General features: G+C 37.4%; 1 protein-coding gene across 2 annotated transcripts in view; it reads right to left on the reverse strand.

Annotated features, from left to right (window-relative positions):
• GUCY1A2 (guanylate cyclase 1 soluble subunit alpha 2) overlaps positions 1–22,145 on the reverse strand; it is a 344,066-nt gene that overhangs the window by 65,686 nt on the left and 256,235 nt on the right. For both annotated transcript variants that reach the window (XM_032359443.1, XM_032359442.1), the window contains exon 7: positions 6,567–6,721. In XM_032359443.1, the coding sequence (XP_032215334.1) occupies positions 6,567–6,721 (155 nt within the window). The remainder of the gene's footprint in view (positions 1–6,566; positions 6,722–22,145) is intronic.

Here is a 22,145-nt window from a genome sequence, read left to right on the forward strand (position 1 = left end):
TTCTCTGAAAAATAAGTAAATAAAATCTTTTTAAAAAATGGGGTGGGGGAGAAAATTTATTAGAAGAAATAATAGCTGAAAACTCCCCAAATATGGGGAGGGAAACAGACATCCAGGTCCAGGAAACAGAGAACCCCTAACAAGATAAACCCAGTAGGTCCATACCATGGCAAATAACAAAACAGCAAAAACAATGATCAAGTATCTTACAGCTGCAATACAAAAACACACAATCAAAATGTGAGGGAAACCCCATAAGGCTATCCACAGAAACTCTGCACACCAGAAGAAAGCGGCAGGATAGATTCAAAGTGCTGAAGGTTAAAAACAAAAACAAACAAACAAACAAACAAAAAACAAACAAAAAAAAAGAAAAACAAAAACACCAAAAGTACTCTATCCAGCTAGACTATCATCCAGAACAGAAGGACAGAAAAAATGTTTCCCAGTTAAAAGTTAAAGGGATTCATCACCAAACCAGCCTTATACAAAATGTTAAAGAGAATTCTCTAAGTATAAAGGTAAGGCCATAACTGGAACAAAATTATGAAAGGAAAAAATTTCACTGATAAAAGCAAATATATAGTAGAAATAGATCAATCACTTATAAAGATAGTATTCAGGTTAAAACAAAAAAAGTGGTAATGAAATCAATTATATCTACAAAAATTAGTTCAAGAATACATAAAATATAATATCATAATCACAAAACATGGAGGAGGAATACAAATTCAGTCCTTGCAGTGTGTTTGAAATTAAGGAACTGTAACTTTAAACACAGACCACTGTACACATAAGGTGTTAGATATGAACACATGGTAACCACAAATCAAAAGCTTATAATACAGATGCAAAAAATAGAAATTCAAGCATAACACTGTTCAAAGCCGTCAAACCATAAGGGATACGAGCAAGAGAAGAAGAAACATAGAAGAACCAGAAAAACAACCAGAAAACAATTAACAAGTACATGCCTATCAACCATTTTCAATGTAAATGATCTAAATGTTCCTATTAAAACACAGAGGATGACTAAATGAATAAAAAAACAAGAACCATATGCATCCTGCCTACAAATTTCACTTCAAACCTACAAACACATGCAGGCAAAAAGTGAAGGAATAGAAAAACATATGCCATGCAACGAAAGTGCACAAAGGGTAGCACTTCTTGTATCAGACAAAATAAACTTCAAAACAAAGAATGTAGCAAGAAGCAGTGCAGGGCGTTACATCATGATAAAGGGAACAACCCATGAAGAGGAGGTAACAGTTTGTAAATACCTGCAGACACAACCCAGGAGCACCAAAATATATAAAGCAAATATTAACCGACAGAAACAAATGGACAGTAGTATACTACTACTTGGGGCTTTAACAACCCACTTACATCAACGGATCGATTACCCACACAGAAAATCAGTAAGGGAAGAGTGGCTTCGAAACTCATATCAAACCAGATGAACCTGACATATATAAAGAATATTCCATCCTCAAACAGCAGAATAAAAATTCTACAAGTGCATAAGGAACACTCTCCAGGACAGATTACATGAGAGGCCATAAAATAAGTTTCAGTAAATTTAAGAAAATTGAGATCACATAAAGTATGTTTTCCAATCATAACAGTATGATACCAGAAATCAATTATAAGAAAAATCCAGAAAAAACCCACAAACACGCAGAGGGTAAACAACATGCTACTCAACAATTAGTGGGTCAACCAAGAAATCAAAGAAAAAAAAATCAAGGAATACATGGGACAAATGAAAATAAGAACACAGCAGTCCAAAACCATGGGATGCAACATGGGATGCAACACAAGCAGTTGCAGGGAACTTGACAGCAATACAGGCCTGCTCAACAAACAAGAAATTCTCAAAAAACCTAACCTTACACCTGAGGAGCTACAAAGGAAAAAAAAGTACAAACAAACCCGAGGTTAGAAGAAGGAAAGAAATAAAGATCTGTGCAGAAATGAACAAAACAGAGACTAAATGGACACTGTAAAAGATCAAATGAAACCAAGAGTTGGTTTTCTAAAAAGATCAACAACACTGAAAAAATTTTAGCCAGATTCATCAAAGAAAAAAGAGGATTCAAATAACATCAGAAATGAAGGAGAAGAAATAGCAGCTGACGCCACAGAAATACAAAGTATTACAAGAACATATTATGAAAAGTTCTATGCTCACATACTGGAGGACTCAGTCAAATGGATAAATTCCAGAAACATACCGTCTTCTAAAACTGAATCAGGAAGAAATAGAAGATTTGAACTGAGCAATTACTAGTAAGGAAATTGAATCAGTAATCAACAAACTCCCAACAAATAAAAGTTCCAGACTACATGGCTTCACAGGTGAAGTCCACTAAACATTTAAAGAAGAGTTAATACCTATTCTTCACAAACTGTTCCAAAAAATGGAAGTGATGAAAACTTCCTACCTCAGTCTACAAGGCCAGCATTATTGTGAGATACCAAAACCAGACCGAAGACACCACAAAATAAACAAAATCAGTTCACCTCAGTGGCTCAGTCAGTTAAAGGTCTGACTCTTGGCTTTGGCTCAAGTCATGATCTCAGGGTCCTAATATCAAGCCACACATCAGGCTTCACACTCAAGGTAGTCTGCTTGTGCCCCTCCCTCTTTTCCCCCCTTACCCTGGAAAAATGAAATCTTTAAAAAAAAAAAAGTACAAAACAACCAACCAACCAACTACAGGCCAATATATCTGATGAACATAGATGCAAAAATCCTCAAACCATTATTACACCCAATGCTGCAACACATAAAAAATTATTCACGGTGATCAAGGGAGATGTTTTCCAGGTATGTAATGGTGCAAGTCGGTCAGTATGATACATCACATTAACAACAGGATAAAACCATAGGATCATCTGAAGAGATGCATTTGATATTTTCAACATTCTTTCATGATGAGAACTCTCAACAATGTGGGTGCAGAGGGAACAGAACTCGACATAATAAAGGCCGTATATAACCAACCCACAACTAACATCATACTCAGTGGTGAAAAACTGAGAACCTTCTCTCTAAGATCAGGAATAAAACAAGGGTTCCGTTCCTGCCACTTTCATTCAACGTAGTGCTGGAAGTCCCAGCCATAGTAATCAGACTAGAAAAAGAAACGAAAGAGCTCCAAATTGCTAAGGAAGAAGTAAAGCTGTCAGTCTTTGTAGATTACGTGTTTCTATCTATACTATATACAGAAAACCCTAAAGACACCACCAAAAACTATTAGAAATGATAAATGAATCCAGTCAAGTCGCAGGACACAAAATCAATATAAAGTGTGTCATGTCTCTATATGCTAGTAACAAAGTAGCAGAAGGAAAAATTAAGGAAACAATTCAATTTACAGTTGCACCAAAGGATAAAATACCTAGGAATAAATTTAACCACACAGGTGAAAGTTCTAATCTCTGAAACCTACAAAACATTACTGAAAGAAATGGAAGATAAAACAAATGTAAAATCATAGCAGGCTTATGGATTTGAAGAATTAATATTATTAAAATGTCTATATTATCCAAAGCAATATATAGATTAAATGCAATCTCCTTCAAAACATCTAGAGCATTTTTCCCACAACCAGAACAAATAAAATTTTTGAAGAACCAGAAAAGGCCGTGAATGGCCAAACCAATCTTGAGAAAGAAGAACAAAGCTGGAGGTTTCACATCTCAGATTTCAAGATGCACTTACAAATCTGTAATAACCAAAACAATAAGGCACTGGCACCAAAAAAGACACACAGATCAATGGAACAGGATAGAACCCAGAAATAAACCTAAACGTATATGGTTGATTAATAAGTAACAGAGGAGGCAAGAATATACAATGGGAAAAAGACAGAATTTTCACAAAACATTTTTGAGAAACTGTGTAGCTACATGCAAAAGAGTAAAACTGAACCACTTTCGTATATCACACACAAAAATAATCTTGAAATGGATAAAAGGCCTAAATGAGACACCTGAAACCATAAGACTCCTAGAGGAAAACAGAGAGTAATGTCTTTGCCATTGGCTTTAGCAACATTTTTCTACATATGTCTCCTAAGGCAAGGGAAAGAAAAGCAAAAATAAACTTGGGACCCCACCAAAATAAAAAGTTTTTGTAAAGCAAAGGAACCATAAGCAAAATGAGAGAGTAACCTACCAATGAGAGAAGATATTTGCAAATGATCTATCTGATAAAGGGTTAATATCCAAAATATAGAAAGAACTTATAGAACTCAGCATCACAAAAACAATCTGATTAAAAAATGGGCAGAGGACCTTAACAGACATTTTTCCAACTTTCCAAAGAGACACATGGATGGCCAACAAACACATGGGAAGATGCTCAGCATCACTCATCACCAGGGAAATGCCAAACAGTCCCCCCAACCAAAACCAAACAAGACACACCCAGACACAATGAGATAACACCTTATACCAGGCGGACGGCTACTATCAAAATGCTGAGAACAGCAAGTGCTGGCAAGGATGTGGAGAAAAGGGAAACCTTGTCACTGTTGGTAGGAATGTACACTGCTGCAGCCCACTGTGGAAGATAATGTGGAGTTTCCTCCAAATGTTAAAAACAGAAATGCCATATGATCCAGTAATTCTACTCTCGGGTCTTTACCCCAAGAAAAAGAAAATAGACTAATTCAAAAAGATACAAGCATCCCTGTGCTTATGGAAGCATTATTTACAATTGCCAAATATGGAAGCGACCCAAGTGTTCGTCAACAGATGAATGGATCAATACGGGGCATATATATGTATGTGTGTGTATATATCATATATATGCATATATATTTATAACGGAGTACTATTCAGCCATAAAAAAGAATGTGCTTTTGCCATTTGCAACAACATTAATGGACCTAAGTACAGAGGCCACTTTTAGGCAAACAGGTTTCAGCAATGGAATGCAGAAAGGACCAGAGTGACCACCTGGCTGACAGGCCCATCAGGTGACACCCCCCTAACCAACCCCAAAACATCCATAGGTCCTAGCTGACCAATGGGTTACTTAAAACCAAGCACAATGATCAAAAGGAGAATTCTATATGCCACCATAGCTCCTCACCTTCTCTCTTTAAAAGCAGCCCACTGCCTTGTGGCAGACAACCCTCCTCTGTTGTCCTGCTCACCACTCGCTATGGGTATATTCAGTAAATATCTATCTCCTTTGTTCTGCCTCAGTGAATTCTTTCCTTTCCCCTGCCCCCAGCTTCCAGCTGATCATTGCCCCACATCTGGAGGCCCCCATCTGATTGGGAGACACTAGAACATATGACACTAAATGAAATAAGTCACATAACAACAAATACCATAGGATTTCATTTGTATGTGGCACCTAAAAACCAAAACAAAGAAAAGGGACCAAAAAACTGATGCTTAAGTACAGAGAATGAACTGCTGGGTGCCATCAGGGATGTAGGTGGGAGGGTAGGTGAAATAAAGAGGACAAAGAACCACAGGGTCCCAATACAAAATAAGTCACGGAGATGAAAACTACAGCATAGGAAATATAGTCAATAATATTATAAAAACATTTTACGATGACTTATGATTGACTGCACTTACCGTGTGAACACTGAGTAATGTATAGAATTGTCAAAGTAATTTGTTATATGCTTGAAATTAGTATCACATTGTATGTTAATTATACTTCAATAAAAATAGAAAAAGAAAAAATATCAATGGTCATTATTTCCACTCAACAGTTTTACAATATGATTTCTTAGTTATCCAAACCATGGCACCAATTAGCTTGCAGAACAATGCCAAGCATAAAACCAAAGTCTAACATACAGGAGATAGTCATCTTAATCTAGAAAAGTGCATCCTACCAATGCATTTATTCATTAATTCAACAAATATTTAAAGAGTGCTTATATGTGTTACGCATGTTCTGCAAGTTCTGGGAATATAATGATGAGCTAGAACAGACATGGTCCCCATACCTAGGAAGTGCAGTAACCAGTAAGTGAACAGACATCTAAATACAGATGTGTTCAGCTGTCAGCTGTGTATGTAGAGTTGTTAAATATGACCTTTAAGATAGAGTTTGAAGTTTAACTCTTTGCCCAATATATATTTAACTTTAGAGATTCATTATTTACCTTAATTATTCCAAAGAATAAAAGCTGACAAAATGTCTTTTCTCTCTCATTCCTTGGACTTTTATAAATATTGAGGAACATTTGGAAACTGTGAGGACTCTGGGTGTGATGCCGAAATCTCCAACACTTGCTCTCCTGTATTCAAACAGGTGTACCTCAGAAGGGGGGCAACTGTGGGAAATGACAAACCTATGTTTACCTCTCAGTCAAGTCAGGCTCCTTGTGCCCTCTCTCCTGGTGCACATAAACATTTATGTGACAATTGCTATCTTTCAGACTGGGTGGACCTACTCCTATCACCTTAGAGAATGACATGATCAAAAACAGTATAAATAAATACAGGGTCTCACAAATGACAGGATGTTAGCTCAAGCCAAGGCCAAAGACAGGAGGAGGAGGAGGAGGTCAGAGAACACTTACTGGTAAGTGGTGGGGCTGACGTTGATGCGCCGAGGGTGACTTCCTGATTCGAATTTGCTTGCCAGAGTGACATTATTTCCAAACAGGCAATATCGTGGCATTCTCACCCCAACAACTCCAGCGAGCACAGAACCCGAGTGAATGCCTATCCTCATCTAAAAAAAAAGAAAGAAAAATAAAAAGGATATATTTATGTTTTCTTTCGGCATGCAGTTCTTTTAGTGAAAAGTAATTTTGTAAGCCACTGAACTTGGATCTCCTCAAAGACAGGAACTGGGCCTTGGCCATTTTTGTGAGCCTGATATCTGGATCATTATAGTGCCAATGAACATGAATACCGTGGAACCAATGAGTACATTAATTTACTACAAGAAAAAATTACGTTTAATTTGCTATATAAATCTGGTAATAAGTCAAATCACATTTCTTCTGTACAGAGTCTTTTGTAATATATAAAAAATGTATATTCTCTCTCTAGTTATTCTTATATACAACCCTATTTTTCCCTTCATAGAATTAAGCACAATTATAAATTATTTCTGTTTATTTTGTTTAAATGTTAGATTGCCCTGAGAGAAGGATCCATATCTATTTTTTTAATTAAATTTATTTATTTTCAGCATAACAGTATTCATTATTTTTGCACCACACCCAGTGCTCCATGCAATCCATGCCCTCTATAATACCCACCACCTGGTACCCCAACCTCCCACCACCCCCACCACTTCAAACCCCTCAGATTGTTTTTCAGAGTCCATAGTCTCTCATGATTCACCTCCCCTTCCAATTTCCCCCAACTCCCTTCTCCTCTCTAACTCCCCATGTCCTCCATGCTATTTGTTATGCTCCACAAATAAGTGAAACCATATGATAATTGACTCTCTCTGCTTGACTTATTTCACTCAGCATCATCTCCTCCAGTCTCGTCCAGGTTGCTACAAAAGTTGGGTATTCATCCTTTCTGATGAAGGCATCATACTCCATAGTGTATATGGACCACATCTTCCTTATCCATTCGTCCGTTGAAGGGCATCTTGGTTCTTTCCATAGTTTGGCGACCGTGGCCATTGCTGCTATAAACATTGGGGTACAGATGGCCCTTCTTTTCACTCCATCTGTATCTTTGGGGTACATACCCAGGAGTGCAATTGCAGGGTCATAGGGAAGTTCTATTTTTAATTTCTTGAGGAATCTCCACACTGTTCTCCAAAGAGGATGCACCAACTTGCATTCCCACCAACAGTGTAAGAGGGTTCCCCTTTCTCCACATCCCCTCCAACACATGTTGTTTCCTTTCTTGTTAATTTTGGCCATTCTAACTGGTGTAAGGTGATATTTCAATGTGGTTTTAATTTTAATCTCCCTGAGGGCTAGTGATGATGAACATTTTTTCATATGTCTGATAGCCATTTGTATGTCTTCATTGGAGAAGTGTCTGTTCATATCTTCTGCCCATTTTTTTTATATGATTGCCTGTTTTGTGTGTGTTGAGTTTGAGGAGTTCATTATAGATCCTGGATATCAACCTTTTGTCTGTACTGTCATTTGCAAATATCTTTTCCCATTCCGTGGGTTGCCTCTTTGTTTTTTTGACTGTTTCCTTTGCTGGCATAAAAACAGACACATAGACCAGTGGAACAGAGTAGAGAGCCCAGATATGGACCCTCAACTCTATGGTCAATTAATCTTCAACAAAACAGGAAAAAATATACAGTGGAAAAAAGACAGTCTCTTCAATAAATGGTGCTGGGAAAACTGGACAGCTATTTGTAGAAGAATGAAATTCGACCATTCTCTTACACCGTACACAAAGATAAACTCAAAATGGATAAAAGACCTCAACGTGAGACAGGAATCCATCAGAATCCTAGAGGAGAACATAGGCAGTAATCTCTTCGATATCAGCCACAGCAACTTCTTTCAAGATATGTCTCCAAAGGCAAAGGAAACAAAAGCGAAAATAAACTTTTGGGACTTCATCAAAATCAAAAAACAAAGAAGCAATCCATATCTATTTCTCAACTGCTGAATATTCAGTACTTAGTATTGTACTTAGAGCAAAGTAGGCCCTCAACAGTAAATGGTAAATGTTGATAAATTGTCAGAATTCTTCAACATTATATTAAAATGAAGTTAATGAAGTTAAAGAGAATTTAACCCTCGAGTCAGCCAAGAAGTATCTACTGAAAACCCTGGAAAATATATTAAGTGCTGTGTATTTTACATTGTGAATCTGATATAGTCTGACCCATGCCTTCCATGTGCAGTTGGTATGTACTTAAATGTGATTACAGCAATGACACTGTATCTACAAAGTCTACACCAAAATAACTGAAGCTAATGTTGACCCAGTGGGAAATGTTATCCTTACTGCTAAGGGAATGTGGAAGAGAAGGAAGAGATCTGACCCCTAGATGCCTACTACCTAAGTGAAATGTCACCCTTCACCACCACATCTGCTTTTGGCCCTGTAGTTGTGAAGACAAGAAGTCATTCTGTGACTGACTTTTGTCATGGACTGGAGAGTTTAGTACTTATCAAGTGTTAGTAAGACAGGTTGAAACTAAGGTGATCTGGCTGGAATTCTTAATAAACCTCTTCATCTATTTTTTAAAAAATGATCCTAACACTAATTTGGAAATTCAACAGGCTAGGAAGAATCAAGGTACATTTCAGAAAGAAGAAAGAATATTTTCTTATTTGTATAAATGTATCTAATTAGTACGTGGATATCATAATACTGGTGTCTAGACAGAGAAACAGACTAACAGAAGAGATCGCCCAGGAAGACTTCCATGCATATATAGGTGGTTGATATATGATAGGGTTGGCATTTCAGGTTAGTGAGAACAAGATAGTATTTCCATTGGGCTGCTCTGGATCGAATGTATCTTCATGTTGAAAAAAAAAATTCCAAGTAGATTAAAGATCTTAATGTAGAAGGCAACTTTACAGCTTTAAAAGTAATTGTTTTAAGTAAGATAAGGGTCAATGTGCAGTATCAAAAATACTCTAAAACACAGAAATCCTAAAGAGTATACTTTGATCAGTCTCTCAGTAACAGTTTCCAGGGTGAGTGGTCCACATGGTCAGGAAGCTCTGTTCGGTCAGGGACCAGTTCCTTATCACCAGTTTTCTCCTCATGCTTGTCACCTATTCCTTACTGGGAAACCTGAAGCTGAATCAGGAGCACCCTCATGTTCAAACTCACAATGGGGCAAAATAGACCCTTCCTGCCCAGGGGAAAGGTCATGATGTTGCCTTTTCAGGTGATCTTCATTCCTTTGGGAAGATCCAGATTTATATCTGCTAGCATTTTCCTTCTGTCTAAAAGAATTTCTTAAACAATTTTTGCACGATAGGTTTATGATGATGAATTCTTTTGGCTTTTGTACATTTGATAAAGTCTTTATTTTGTCTTCCTATCTGACAGATATTTTCGCTGGGTATAGAATTCTAGGTTGACAGGGTTTTCCCCCCATCCTTGCCATACTTTAGTATGGCATTGTCTCCTTTGCATTGTTACCTATGAAAACACTACTGCCATCCTTTTCTTAATTCCTTTATATGTAAAAGATCTTTTTTTTTCTTCTGGTTGTTTTGAGTTTTTTTCTATTTTTTGCTAGTTTTGCAAAATTTAGTTTCAATTTCTCTTGATGTTGTTTTCTTCATGTTTCTTACATGTGGGGTTTGTTGGGTGTCTTGGATCTGTGGTTTTATAGTTTTCATCAAATTTGGAAGAATTTCAGCTATTCTTCAAATATGTTTTATATCCACCTTTCTCTCTCAGAGACTCCAAGTACATATCTATCGGGATACTGAAAAGTATTTCCATGGTTGACTAATTTACTCATTTAAAATATTTTTTTCTGTTTATTTTGGATAACTTCTGTTGTAATGCCTTCAAATTTGCTAATCTTTTCTTTTGGAATGTCTTACTTTTGTTAACCTTATCCAGGGCATGTTTCATCTCAGAAATTGTGGTTTTCATCTCTAGAAGTTCAATTTGGAAATTCTTTTTCTTTTTCAGGTATCAAATTACCTTTTGAACATATGGATTACAGTTAAAATAAATGTTTTAATACTTCACTAATTCAAACAACTGTGAGTCTGTTTCAGTTTTGATTGCTCTTTCTTATCATTATGGGTCATATTTTTCAGTTTTACAGTACGCTAGTAATTTTTGGTTGGATGTTCGGTATCATTAATTTGACTTTGTTGAATGCTGGATTTTTTTTTTTATATTCCTTTAAGATTTTATTTTATCTGAGAGAGAGAGTGAACGAGCACAAGCAGGGAAGAGTAGCAGAAGGAGAGGGAGAAGCAGACTCCCCGCTCAGTAGGGAGTCTGATGTGAGGCTTGATCCCAGGACCCTGAGATCATGACCTGAGCCAAACACAGACACTTAACCCACTGAGCCACCCAGGTGCCCCTATTTTTCATAATCTTGTAAATATTCCTGAGTTCTACTTAGGGATGTAGTCAGATTATTTGGAAATAATTTGTTCTTTTTGAGTCTTGCTTTTTAAGATTTGCTGGGCAAGGCCTGAGGAGTATTTCATGTAGGGCTTGTTATTCCACACCACTAAGGCAAGAATGGACCCAGTGCCCATGTTTTAGGAGGTACTCCAGTCTTCCTGATGGGAACAAGCATTTTCCCCCCCAGGTCCTGTGTGAATGCCAAGAACCTTTTGCTCTAATCCTTCCAGGTGTTTTTCCCTATTGGACTCAGTGGTCTCCTCAGATGCAAACAGTAATCAGGGCTGTGCAGAACACATAGGAGGCTCTGCAAGATCTCTGTGGTTTTTGTGCAACTTTCTCCTTGCCAGTACTCTGTCTGTGACCTCTGACTTCTCTGATCTCCCCAGACTCTCAGCTCTGTCTCTTCCACTCCAGGAGTTCATTGGATGCCTCCTGGTTTGCTTCTCCTTGCACCACAGCCTGGATGTTCCCAAAGCAATAAATCAGGGAAATCGTATGTCTCATCTCATTTGTTTCCTATCTCAGGGATCACTGCTTTCTACTGCCCAGTGGCCAGTGTCATACACTGTTCTACTATATTTTTTTCCTCCAGATTTTTAATCCTTTAAGGTAGAAGTATAAATCCAGTCTCTGTTATTCCATATTAAATGGGAGAAGTTAGATAATACTTTTTTTTTTTTTAAGAAGCCTATCTTTCTGAAAAATGTAGGCCTGTTTCTGATAAGTGACTATCTATTTGGGTTTAAAAAGGTTAAAAAAATGCTGAGTAATAATAGTCCTTTTAATCAAGATAATTATAAACCACCTTTCCTTAAACTTAGCAAAGGATTTTGCAATATTATTGTATTTAAGTTTCTTTCTGCTTTTACAAGACCTATTTATATGAAGCTCCCCGTGTAATGCAGGCTTGCCTGAAAAACACCCAGACCTCAGATACAAAGATTGTCAGTTTGGGCCTACAATCACTGTACTGGTCCCTTTAAGCAGGAGGCCAAAAGAAGTGAATATCACATTGACACATCTCACAGCCTCTTTATTCTGTGCTTTTTGTTTGAGAATAAGACTCCATACCCCACACCAACTACATGGAAAGCTTATATGGTTCCACCAATGCTTCCTTTCAAAAGACCTGAGGGTTTTTTTAAACCAAATTATCAAAATGAGAATTATTATAACCTGAAAAATGTTGATCATCAGAACCCTGATATCTTGGGGTGGGTGGATGGAGAAGTGGTCATTTAAAAAAATTATCTTTTAGAAGGCCACTGACAACATGCACAAACATATCAACAACCACACAAAGAGCACAGACCTGTTGTCCTTGTCTCTACCATATAATAAAATGAAATTCGGAGAATTATTTAATTGTGGAAGTAAGGAGATCTCATGGGAACTTACAAATGAAATCATCAGACTCTTTTAATTTGCATCTCCTCTGACAACTTATTGAGATTTCCGAGGAATTATTGCCTATCTATGGAAATAAGTGATTGCCTCACTCAGAGTATATCAAGAACATCTAGAAGGTACACAAAATAGACACATTTAATGCTCAATGAGGAATATAGATTCACTTTGAAGAGCTTTAACATTATTTAAATAATTTAACCACTCAGTACCATCAGCATCTATCTGCCCAGTACCTCCTAACTAAAGTGTGGGGGGTGCTGCGCGCTAAACCAGGGGTTGTTACCTAGGGACATTTCCGCCCTTCAGTCAACATCTGGCAATGTCTTGAGACATTTTTTTATTTTCACCACTGGGATGGGGAGCTGCTACTGGCATCTGCTCAGTCGAGCTAGGGATGCCCAGGACAGCTTCCCCACAACAAAGGATTTTCCAATCCAAAGTATCAGCAGTGCGGAGTCCGAGAAAACCTGCACTGAACAGACTTCCAGCAACTGATAGATACTTAGAAGATCAGCACACATGCAAAATAATAAATGCATGAATCAGATCAAAGCTTTGATGAGTAACACCAGACTTCACTTTTTAGAGGACACTTACGAAGAAGAAAAAATAGTGTTTGTCCTAGGGAATCACTGAAAAACACAGTAACTTCTGGATCTATCCTGAGGTTAGGATATCTGTTACCCCGCCTCCTGCACCTGTATGTGTGAAACACGACACAACCCCGGGAAACATCAAAGTCCCCAATTATCAAAAAATGCCATTATTCTCATAATACTGTACCGATCGTTCATTAGCTGAGGCACAAACACAACTGCATTTTTAGACATTTCTCCCACGACTCCTAAAAATAGAAGGCTTATGTAGTTCAATCTCAGTTAGCCAAAACTCCCTGGTTTAGTCAACAAAAATCTTTGGGTTGGAAGACAGCAACGGATTCATTAGTCTGGCTCCTCATTTCACAAATAAACTGAAGTCCAGAGGAGCACAATGAAAAAGAGTAATTAGCCCACAGTCAGCACTTCCAAAAATGTCAGTTCTCTTCCCATACGCCACGGTACCCAACTACACTGCTTACGACATCAAAGACAACACTACAGACCCGTTTATAATTCAGTCAATAAAGACTATACTTTCAGGGATCATTTCTATAGTTTATAATTCAGTCAATACGTTTACTAATTCCCCAATGTCCAAATCCAACTGAAACCATGATTAACATGAGTTCCGAGCCAGCAAGTTATTAAACAAATACCAGTTTGTGTTGAAATAGTCCTATTTGAGCAAGACAGAATGTCCACATTCAAACAGAAGGTCTATAGTAAAAAAAAAACAAAACAAAAACCAAGACTTCTGGTAGAAAACGCCAGTTAGCAGTTTACTCATGTCTGCATTTAAGTTTTATTCTTAGAGTCATGTTGTTAAGATTTTAAGCTGTTAAAAATAGTTAATTAACTGTTTTAATAGGCCACTAAAATCATGATTCACATGATTAGGAAACGGGGAGGGAAGCAAGTACTTCATCCTTCTACCATATTACCATGCATTATAAGTTTTATCATGAAATATTCCCTTCCCTAATAAAATGAGATAAGTGAAATTTATCTTCACATTTTTATCGTGTTTTTATTAATAATCACTATCTCCCTGACAGGAAAATACCAATTAATGTTTTAAATTCTTATTTTAAGAGTTCAAGATTCTTAGGCAGAATAGAATCAACTCATATAACGTAGGTAGTTTTTTTTTTTTTTTAAACAACTTCTCCTTGTTTACCCCATGTTCAAGAAAACAGGGAGAAATAATCTCTGTCAATATGTGGCATTTTCCCTTCTATCGGGGACTCAGCCTCCAAATGGTGGTGTCAGGATGTCGCATTCTCAAGTCATATACTTGGACAAACAGCACTTTGGGCAAAAATGTCTTACTGTGTTTACTTTAAACATCACAGAAGTACCATTCATAGAGAGATTTCAATTTACAGAAAATATTTGATCCCCTACCCCCCAAAAAAGGCTCCCATCACCGGTATGGTAACCTATAACTTCAGACACAAGAAATAGAGTTACTTCTATAAAATAAAATGGTGACATTTCAAATAATAGGTCCTTTCGAGTTAGGGGAGAAAGTGAGTTTGTAATCTTGTTTATGTGTTTTTGAGGGGAAAGATAGGACCTTACCAGAGATGATTAGGAGGGCACGCCTGGAATCCTCCAACAGACACCACTGAACATGTTACTGGAGGCTTGAAGGGGGTTCAGCAATATGGCCCAGCACCACCACCACCTTCTGATACTGTTACTGTGTACCATTACTGTGTACCAAGAACCACTGTGATTATTTAAATACACTGGATGCCTAATAAATATTTTAAATTTGACTGAACTTGTAGGAGAGTTATTATTAAATAGGCCTCTAAGTTGAATTTGAAAGTTGATCTTTGTGCAGAAAAAAATGCTTTAAGAATTGTTTTTAAAGGGGGAAACTGATTTAAAGCAATTGACATATTTAAGTTAAATGTGCCTATATTTAGGAATAACATATAATTTTGCAGTTGAGAAACACACCATTTTGTGCCAGAAATATGGACAAGATACATCACTTAACATAGTATTGTAATTAAAAACATAAGGAACTGCTCATTATAATAACAAAAGCAGAATTAAAAGGAATATTTTAGAAATCTGATAAAGTGATAGATACTATTTTCTACCAGCATTTGATTTTCATTCTAATATGCGGAAAATAATTCAAAACCTTTTTCTTTAAGAAACATCCAATCCTTGGCCGTCTATCCAGGATGCTAAGGAAACACTCTACTAATCATATCCATAACATTAACCAAATCATTGTATTACATACATCTTTACTATTTAATCACACAGATTGAAATTTATTTCTCATATCATAAAGGCATTCCTTGTTAATGGTTTCGTTTGTAACCAACAAAGTCTATAAATTGCTAAAACGTCAAAGCTCTTAGAAGCTTCTATTTTAAGACTACTACTAAAAAGTATTGCTACTAATTCTCTCTGTTAACTGATGTAAATCATTTACTGTCAAAATGCAGATCTTAACAGATAATCTGGAGCAAATTTCTAGTCTACAAGAAACTACAATATTGTGGACTCAAAAAAATTATTTTAAAAAAGCTTAAATATGTAGAAATGGGATAATGGGATTTAGCAAAGAATTCTAACAGCATGGAGTGTGTATTTATCAATTTATAAATTAAACCATCTAAACTATAAACAATTTATGTTTTTATTTATTTCTATTTTTATTATTTTTATCTATTTATGTATATCTTATTCTCAAGACCAAGGACCAAAGTCAGCTAACAGAATTACTTTCCTTTCAACAAAAATATCCCGAAGTTTGAGCCCTTTTGATAGTAACCTGGGAAATGCGCAATTTCAAAGAATAGAAAATAACCCCTGCTTTTTCATACCTTCAAGGAATTATAAAATGCAACCTGAGGGTCTTGAAGGGGCGGGGGGTGGGAGTTGGGGGAACCAGGTGGTGGGTATTAGAGAGGGCACAGATTGCATGGAGCACTGGGTGTGGTGCAATAACAATGAATACTGTTATGCTGAAAAGAAATTAAAAAAAAATGCAAAATGTGAGAACATGTTTGCCCTCTTCCACTCCTCATTCCTTCCTCAGCTCCCATCTCTTTCTTTCCCTTTGTGCCCCGCTCTCTCATCCCAAGTCCTCACCTAACAATTCGATCTCAGACACTTGCTAGGCACTGTGGAGAACAAGAAGGACACAAAGACTTTATTCACTTCAGTGAACCTCAGATCTTACAAAGTTAAGCAAAGATAGGAATCTTATTTAAGAAAAACATACACCTGTGGTCAATAAATACCACCTTCAGATTCTAGATATTAAAATTATTGTTAAAAAAATTAAAAACAAAATTTGCAGATACATGATTTTCCACTTAAATACTACTTAAAACCCAGTTCTTCTATGAGTAAATGGCACATACTATATTGTGATGTCCGTGCCTACTGCTGATAATCAAATTTCTTTAGGCCAAATTTAGTTCATTTCACATCTCAAAAGTTCTATGTCTGAGATAGAAAAAATGCACTTGATAGATGTGTTCAGTAAAAAATCTTTACTAATTATCCTCTTTTGTAAGCCACACCTTTCTCCTTTGTAAGAATTGATGACATGGACAAGTTTACCCCCAAATAAAAGGAAAGTAACCAACTCCTGAGTTACAATGTGTAACTCTTGGCAACACTTCGAAATCAACCAGGGCACTTTAAAATTGCTGTTTGGTTCTCGCTTCCCAAGATTCTGATGTAATGAGTTCGAAATAAGATGTGGGTCTTGGGACTTTTCACTCTGGACTTGCTACGTCTCTCACACACACTAACGGGTCATCAGTACCACAGGAGCCTGGTCGCTCCAGAGGCCTCCCTGCTTCCCAGCTCAGGCCCTGAGCCTTCAAGATTCACATGCACACTAATTCTGTGCAGCCTTGAAAAGGAAACACAATATTCCATCTTGCTTCCAGAAGACAGTATTCCTGTGTATCTCTCGAAGACTTTTGAAAAGACTAAAAATACATGTTTTATTAAAATGTCAGCAAATAGTGAGGCACCTGGGTGGTTCAATCAGTTAAGCGTCTGCCTCTGGCTCAGGTCAGGATCTCAGGGTCCCAGGATCGAGCACCTCCTTGTGCTCCCTGCTCACCAGGGGGTCTTCCTTTCTTCCTCCCTTTGCCCCTCCCCCAACCATGAACTTGCTCTCTCTCTGGCTCTCTCTCTCTAATCAATAAATAAAATATTTTTTAAAAATTAGCCAATAGAGTAGAACTGTGAATATGCCTCAGACTTAACGCTTTTCAGTAGGTTGGAGACAAAGGCTCATATATGGCATTTTATGGAGTTTCACACAGCGAGTGGCAAAAGGACTATAAAGAGAAACCATCTCATCCTGGAGTGTTGGTCACTGGAAGAGCCTAGCGTAAGCACGGCAGCGGGGATGGAGAGCACTGTAGGGTTATGGGTCCGGAAAAGGGTGCTGTCTCTTTGGAAGTTGTCATACTGGGAATCTGACCCATTGCTTACTTGCTAAATGGTCGTGGGCAATTACTTCTCTATATTTTCTCATCTATAATATCGAGATAATGCATCAGCTTAGTTGGTGCATACTAAATCTTCACTCATATCCAATACGAAACACTAGGATTATTAACTTGCACTGGGAAAATATTTTTTTAATCTTCTCATAGTGCAAGGGCTGGGGAATTTCTTGGTTCACAGACCTTATTCCACAAATATGGAAACTAAAGCAAAAGTGTGAGTGGTGTGCCAAAGAACATAGCTAGTGAGGGTTACACTCCAAATGGAAACAGAATTCTTACAGTTTCTACTGCATGAGTCTTTATAATCACATCTTGGTACTGCTCCTTCTTATTCATTTTTCATCATTCCAAGAGATGAAAATGCACAAGGGTGATTTATATTTATACAAACCTCCACAAAATCTGCTTAAATAGTTACACGTGTTATCAAAGGAATAACAAAAATTGTTTTCTGAACACTTTGAAGAAATATTTTGCAAACTAACAGGAAGCTACAGTAAAATCCAAATATAACAATAATCATCACAACTAAGCCTAAGGAGAGTGACCATTAAATGCAGTGTGCTATCCTAGATGGAATCTTGGGACAGGGAAAGGACAGTAAGGAAAAATTGAAGAAATATGAATAAATTATAGATTTTAGCTGATAATAATGTATCCATGTCATTTTATTAATTATAACGATAGTGCCATACTATTTGGGGGGAAAACTGGGTATAGAGTTTTAGGAACTCTGTACTATCTTTGTGATTATTCTGAAAATCCAGAAGTGTTAGAAAATAAAAAGTTTATTTTAAAGTTTAAATCATGTATGATCCTGCACAGATAACAGCACAAATGTACAACCTTTTTTTAATCTTTACAAATGTTACACGCCCTAATCCCATTGTGTTACTACGGCTGTTACCAACGTTTATTCCGTGTGGGCATTAGATGGCGCTCACGCTCGCTTTACTGAGCAGGGTGGCTTCTGAATATCAACCACAGATCCCTCAACTGGAGGTGTTTCTGGAAGATTTGGCCCAATATTAATTTTAAAGGTAAACTCTTTTAAATAAACCTTGGGTTGGGAGACAAAATGCAAACAACGAACAAAACTAGAAATTAAGAAATCACTACGCAGGCTTCACTGATCCCAAGGGGTCCAACGGTCACCTTCGACGCAACTACAGGTCTCCAAGATGTGCATGTCTGCTGTATCCATCGTCTTTATCAGCTTTTTGAAAGAGGCATGGATACTGCAGTATTTGAGAACCATTTACTTTACTATTCCCTTCAGTTTCAAACCACGTCTGTATCTTCAACATCTACCACTGAATTTTGTATTTAGTACACAATCTTTAAAAGTTTGTTGACTGAATAAGTGAACGGATCAGAAGAATGAATGAGAGGAAATTCTACATTGAACACAAACGTCACTCTTTCTTTCCTTGAATAACTTACCGCAGTGTATTTTTACCACTCAAGTTACTGGATACTTACTTATCTTTGTGTCCGTCATCAATATTTGCAAACTACAAGTGAAAAGCATCTTTTAAACAGGGGACCTTCAATCAGTGTTTTATATCTAAGTCTTGCCTCTGCTTGTCTTTTTAGTCTAGTGACTGATAAAGTAACATCATTTCAGAACTTTACAAGCATCTTTAGATCATCGCAAATCAGGCTAAAAATGAGTAGGAACTAGAGAATGACCGCAAAAAGAACATAAAAAGCTTAGCAACTGGAACTAAAATTACTACTCAAATCTCAAAATTGTTCTTTTTGGGCTGCTTCAGTCCAGCTGTGATGTTTTTATGTTTGCTGGTCTTCTCTCGTACAAAATCTAAGGAAAACAGGTTCTCACGAATCAGTGAGTCCGTGGACTGGAGTAAGTCAGCTCATCGAACCAGGGCTCTGCTGTTAACCTGGGCTTTGAGAGAAAGCTCTAAGGTTTGGAATGAAAGGCTTTGTAATATTTGCTTCTAATTAGTGGCACTGATGCTGTCCAAGCAAAAGAAAAAAGAGTGGGAAACTTTTTTCTTCAAAAAGGTAATGATAAATGAAGAATATATACAAAGTCAGTCATCAAAGAGCAAATTCTGTGTGTGTGTGTGTGTGTGTGTGTGTGTGCGCACGCGTGTGATACACACACACAATGCTAACTATAGGGAATCTCTTCACACATAGAATTCCTAGAACAGTATTTATGAATTTGTTCTGAATCCATTTTCTGAGCACATGAAATGCAGGATAAGAACTCGGTAGCTTGAACCAAACCATTTTTTAGTTTAAAAAAAAAAAAAGGATGGGACGCCTGGGTGGCTCAGTTAGTTGGACGACTGCCTTCGGCTCAGGTCATGATCCTGGAGTCCCCGGATCGAGTCCCGCATCGGACTCCCAGCTCCACGGGGAATCTGCTTCTCCCTCTGACCTTCTCCTCGTTCATGCTCTCTCTCACTGTCTCTCTCTCAAGTAAATAAATAAAATCTTTAAAAAAAAAAAAAAGGATTTCTGATTCTTATTTTGTGTTTATCACTTTATGACTTTATAAAACTATATATATAATATATATGTACACATATATATAAAATATATGTATATATAGTATATATAGTTCTTTTGATATATTTTCTTACAGTACCAAGTGACCTACAGGTTCCTAAAAACACCAAGCTGACTTCACTCCCCTCGGCCTTTATCGTTAGTTCTTCCTTGATCTGACTCCCTTCTCCCACTTCTCTGGGGTCATTCCCATTCTTCATACACCCAACTTAACCACCATCTGTGGCCCATGCCTGTGCGTAAGTGCTCCCTCTGCTTTCCTTAATTCTGGATCTCTCCGGATGGCTTCTCGTCTTTCAGACCATAGCCCGTACGTCACTTCTCCCAGGCAGCCTCTCATCGGGAAGCTCGGGCTCGCTGGCATGAACTGTAGTCCCAGTGTTTCCCCTAACAGTTATTATATTTTATTAATCTTTTTTTCATTATCTGTCTTCTCTGCTTGGTGCTAAATCTGGGAAAACAAGGATCGCATCTGTCTAGCTCACTGTTCCACCCCAGCACCTACTAGAACATTCCTGCACATAGTAGTAGCTCAATAAATACTGAAGTAAAATATGAATAAATCGTTTCTTTAAATACTTCAGAATCTTACTACGCCTTCTGAATTAGATATTTGAAATGTATTTTGTTCCCTTCACTCTTCATAAAAGAAATGTCCTAAAAAAATGGATCTAAGTAAAGAATAATTTGCCAGAAACTTGCCAAAGGTATTCCTCCACTCCTTTTCACTTTACTTCTCCTACCAAGTTAAAAACAATCACATGAGTAAACAGAAGTAACCAAGTCAGGTTACGTGAGTGTATCTGAGCAAAGGCACTCGCCCTGTGGAACGATCTAAGGGCTGCCTGTGAGCGCTGTAACCACGAGTTGGGATGCAGCAAAACGCAGCCACTGACGTATGGGGCTGGGATGTCTGTTTAGCGTATGGCAGGGGACGGAGATAACTAACAATTACCAAAATTATACCAAACAACTGCAATTTTAATCACACGTGTGTGTGTGTGCATGTGTGTGTATATTTAAGTTATTTCAATTAGAAAAGGATATTATCAAAACAAAAATCAAGCCATGGTAGAATATCATTTTTTAGTATAAAATAACACATTTCAATAGGTAATTACTTTCGGTCATAATATTAATGAAGACTATATTCTCCCCGAAAGGAATCAGAAGGGTTTCAGAGTACTCTGAAGAAAACAGCAGAAATATTAAGATACCTATTTATATTATGAACTTAATAGGTAGTCGGTAAGAGACATCTGCATGTTTCATTAAGTGCCTGAATGTCCAGGGAGTATCACAGTGACAGCAGTGGACCCTAGCTTCTGACACCAGATTCTGTCCCTCTAGACAATGCAGGACCTTTTAGGGGGGAAAAGCCAAATAAAAGCATATCTTGTCCAGTATGATTCCCATTGTTTCGACAGGCAGGCAGACCAGGCTGTGCATTTTAAGTATGACAAGGACTGCAGAAAACCACCCAGAGACTGAGACTCAATTCTATCGGTCTTACAAACAGGTGACTGATAAATATTTATGTATTAGGTAAACAAGCAGAACTCAAGTTGTACACTGGCATATTATATTTCTGACTTAGAGTATTAATATGGGCCTCAGGATGGAAAATGAGTTTAGACTTCTGGCTAAGCCACAAAGACTACAGGCTAAAGGAGTTCTTTGTGAAATGTGAGAGTGATAATGCTGATGGAAACACAGAGCCTTCTTAGAGAGATGGGTAGGTGGCCAACTGACAGGACTTGGTGAGTGAATACAGGTATGGATAAAAGAAGAATTATAGGGGAGGATGCCCCAAACTCTGGATTAGTGTGCTGGGTGTCATGGATTGAAATAAGGCTAAAGAAGGAAGAAGACCTTCCTTTGGGTGGGATGAAGATCTGAATGGGAGCATTAAGCATGAGTTAGATTTGAATGGGAGATACCAGCTCTGAAGCAGTTTTAGAAGCCTTGGCTTTGGCAAATTGACCAGTGAACCATGGGGGAAGAAAAAAAAAGCTACTTAAACAGTTTTGAAGAACAAAAA

This window comes from Mustela erminea, chromosome 9 (assembly GCF_009829155.1).
Source record: "Mustela erminea isolate mMusErm1 chromosome 9, mMusErm1.Pri, whole genome shotgun sequence".
Taxonomy (NCBI): domain Eukaryota; kingdom Metazoa; phylum Chordata; class Mammalia; order Carnivora; family Mustelidae; genus Mustela; species Mustela erminea.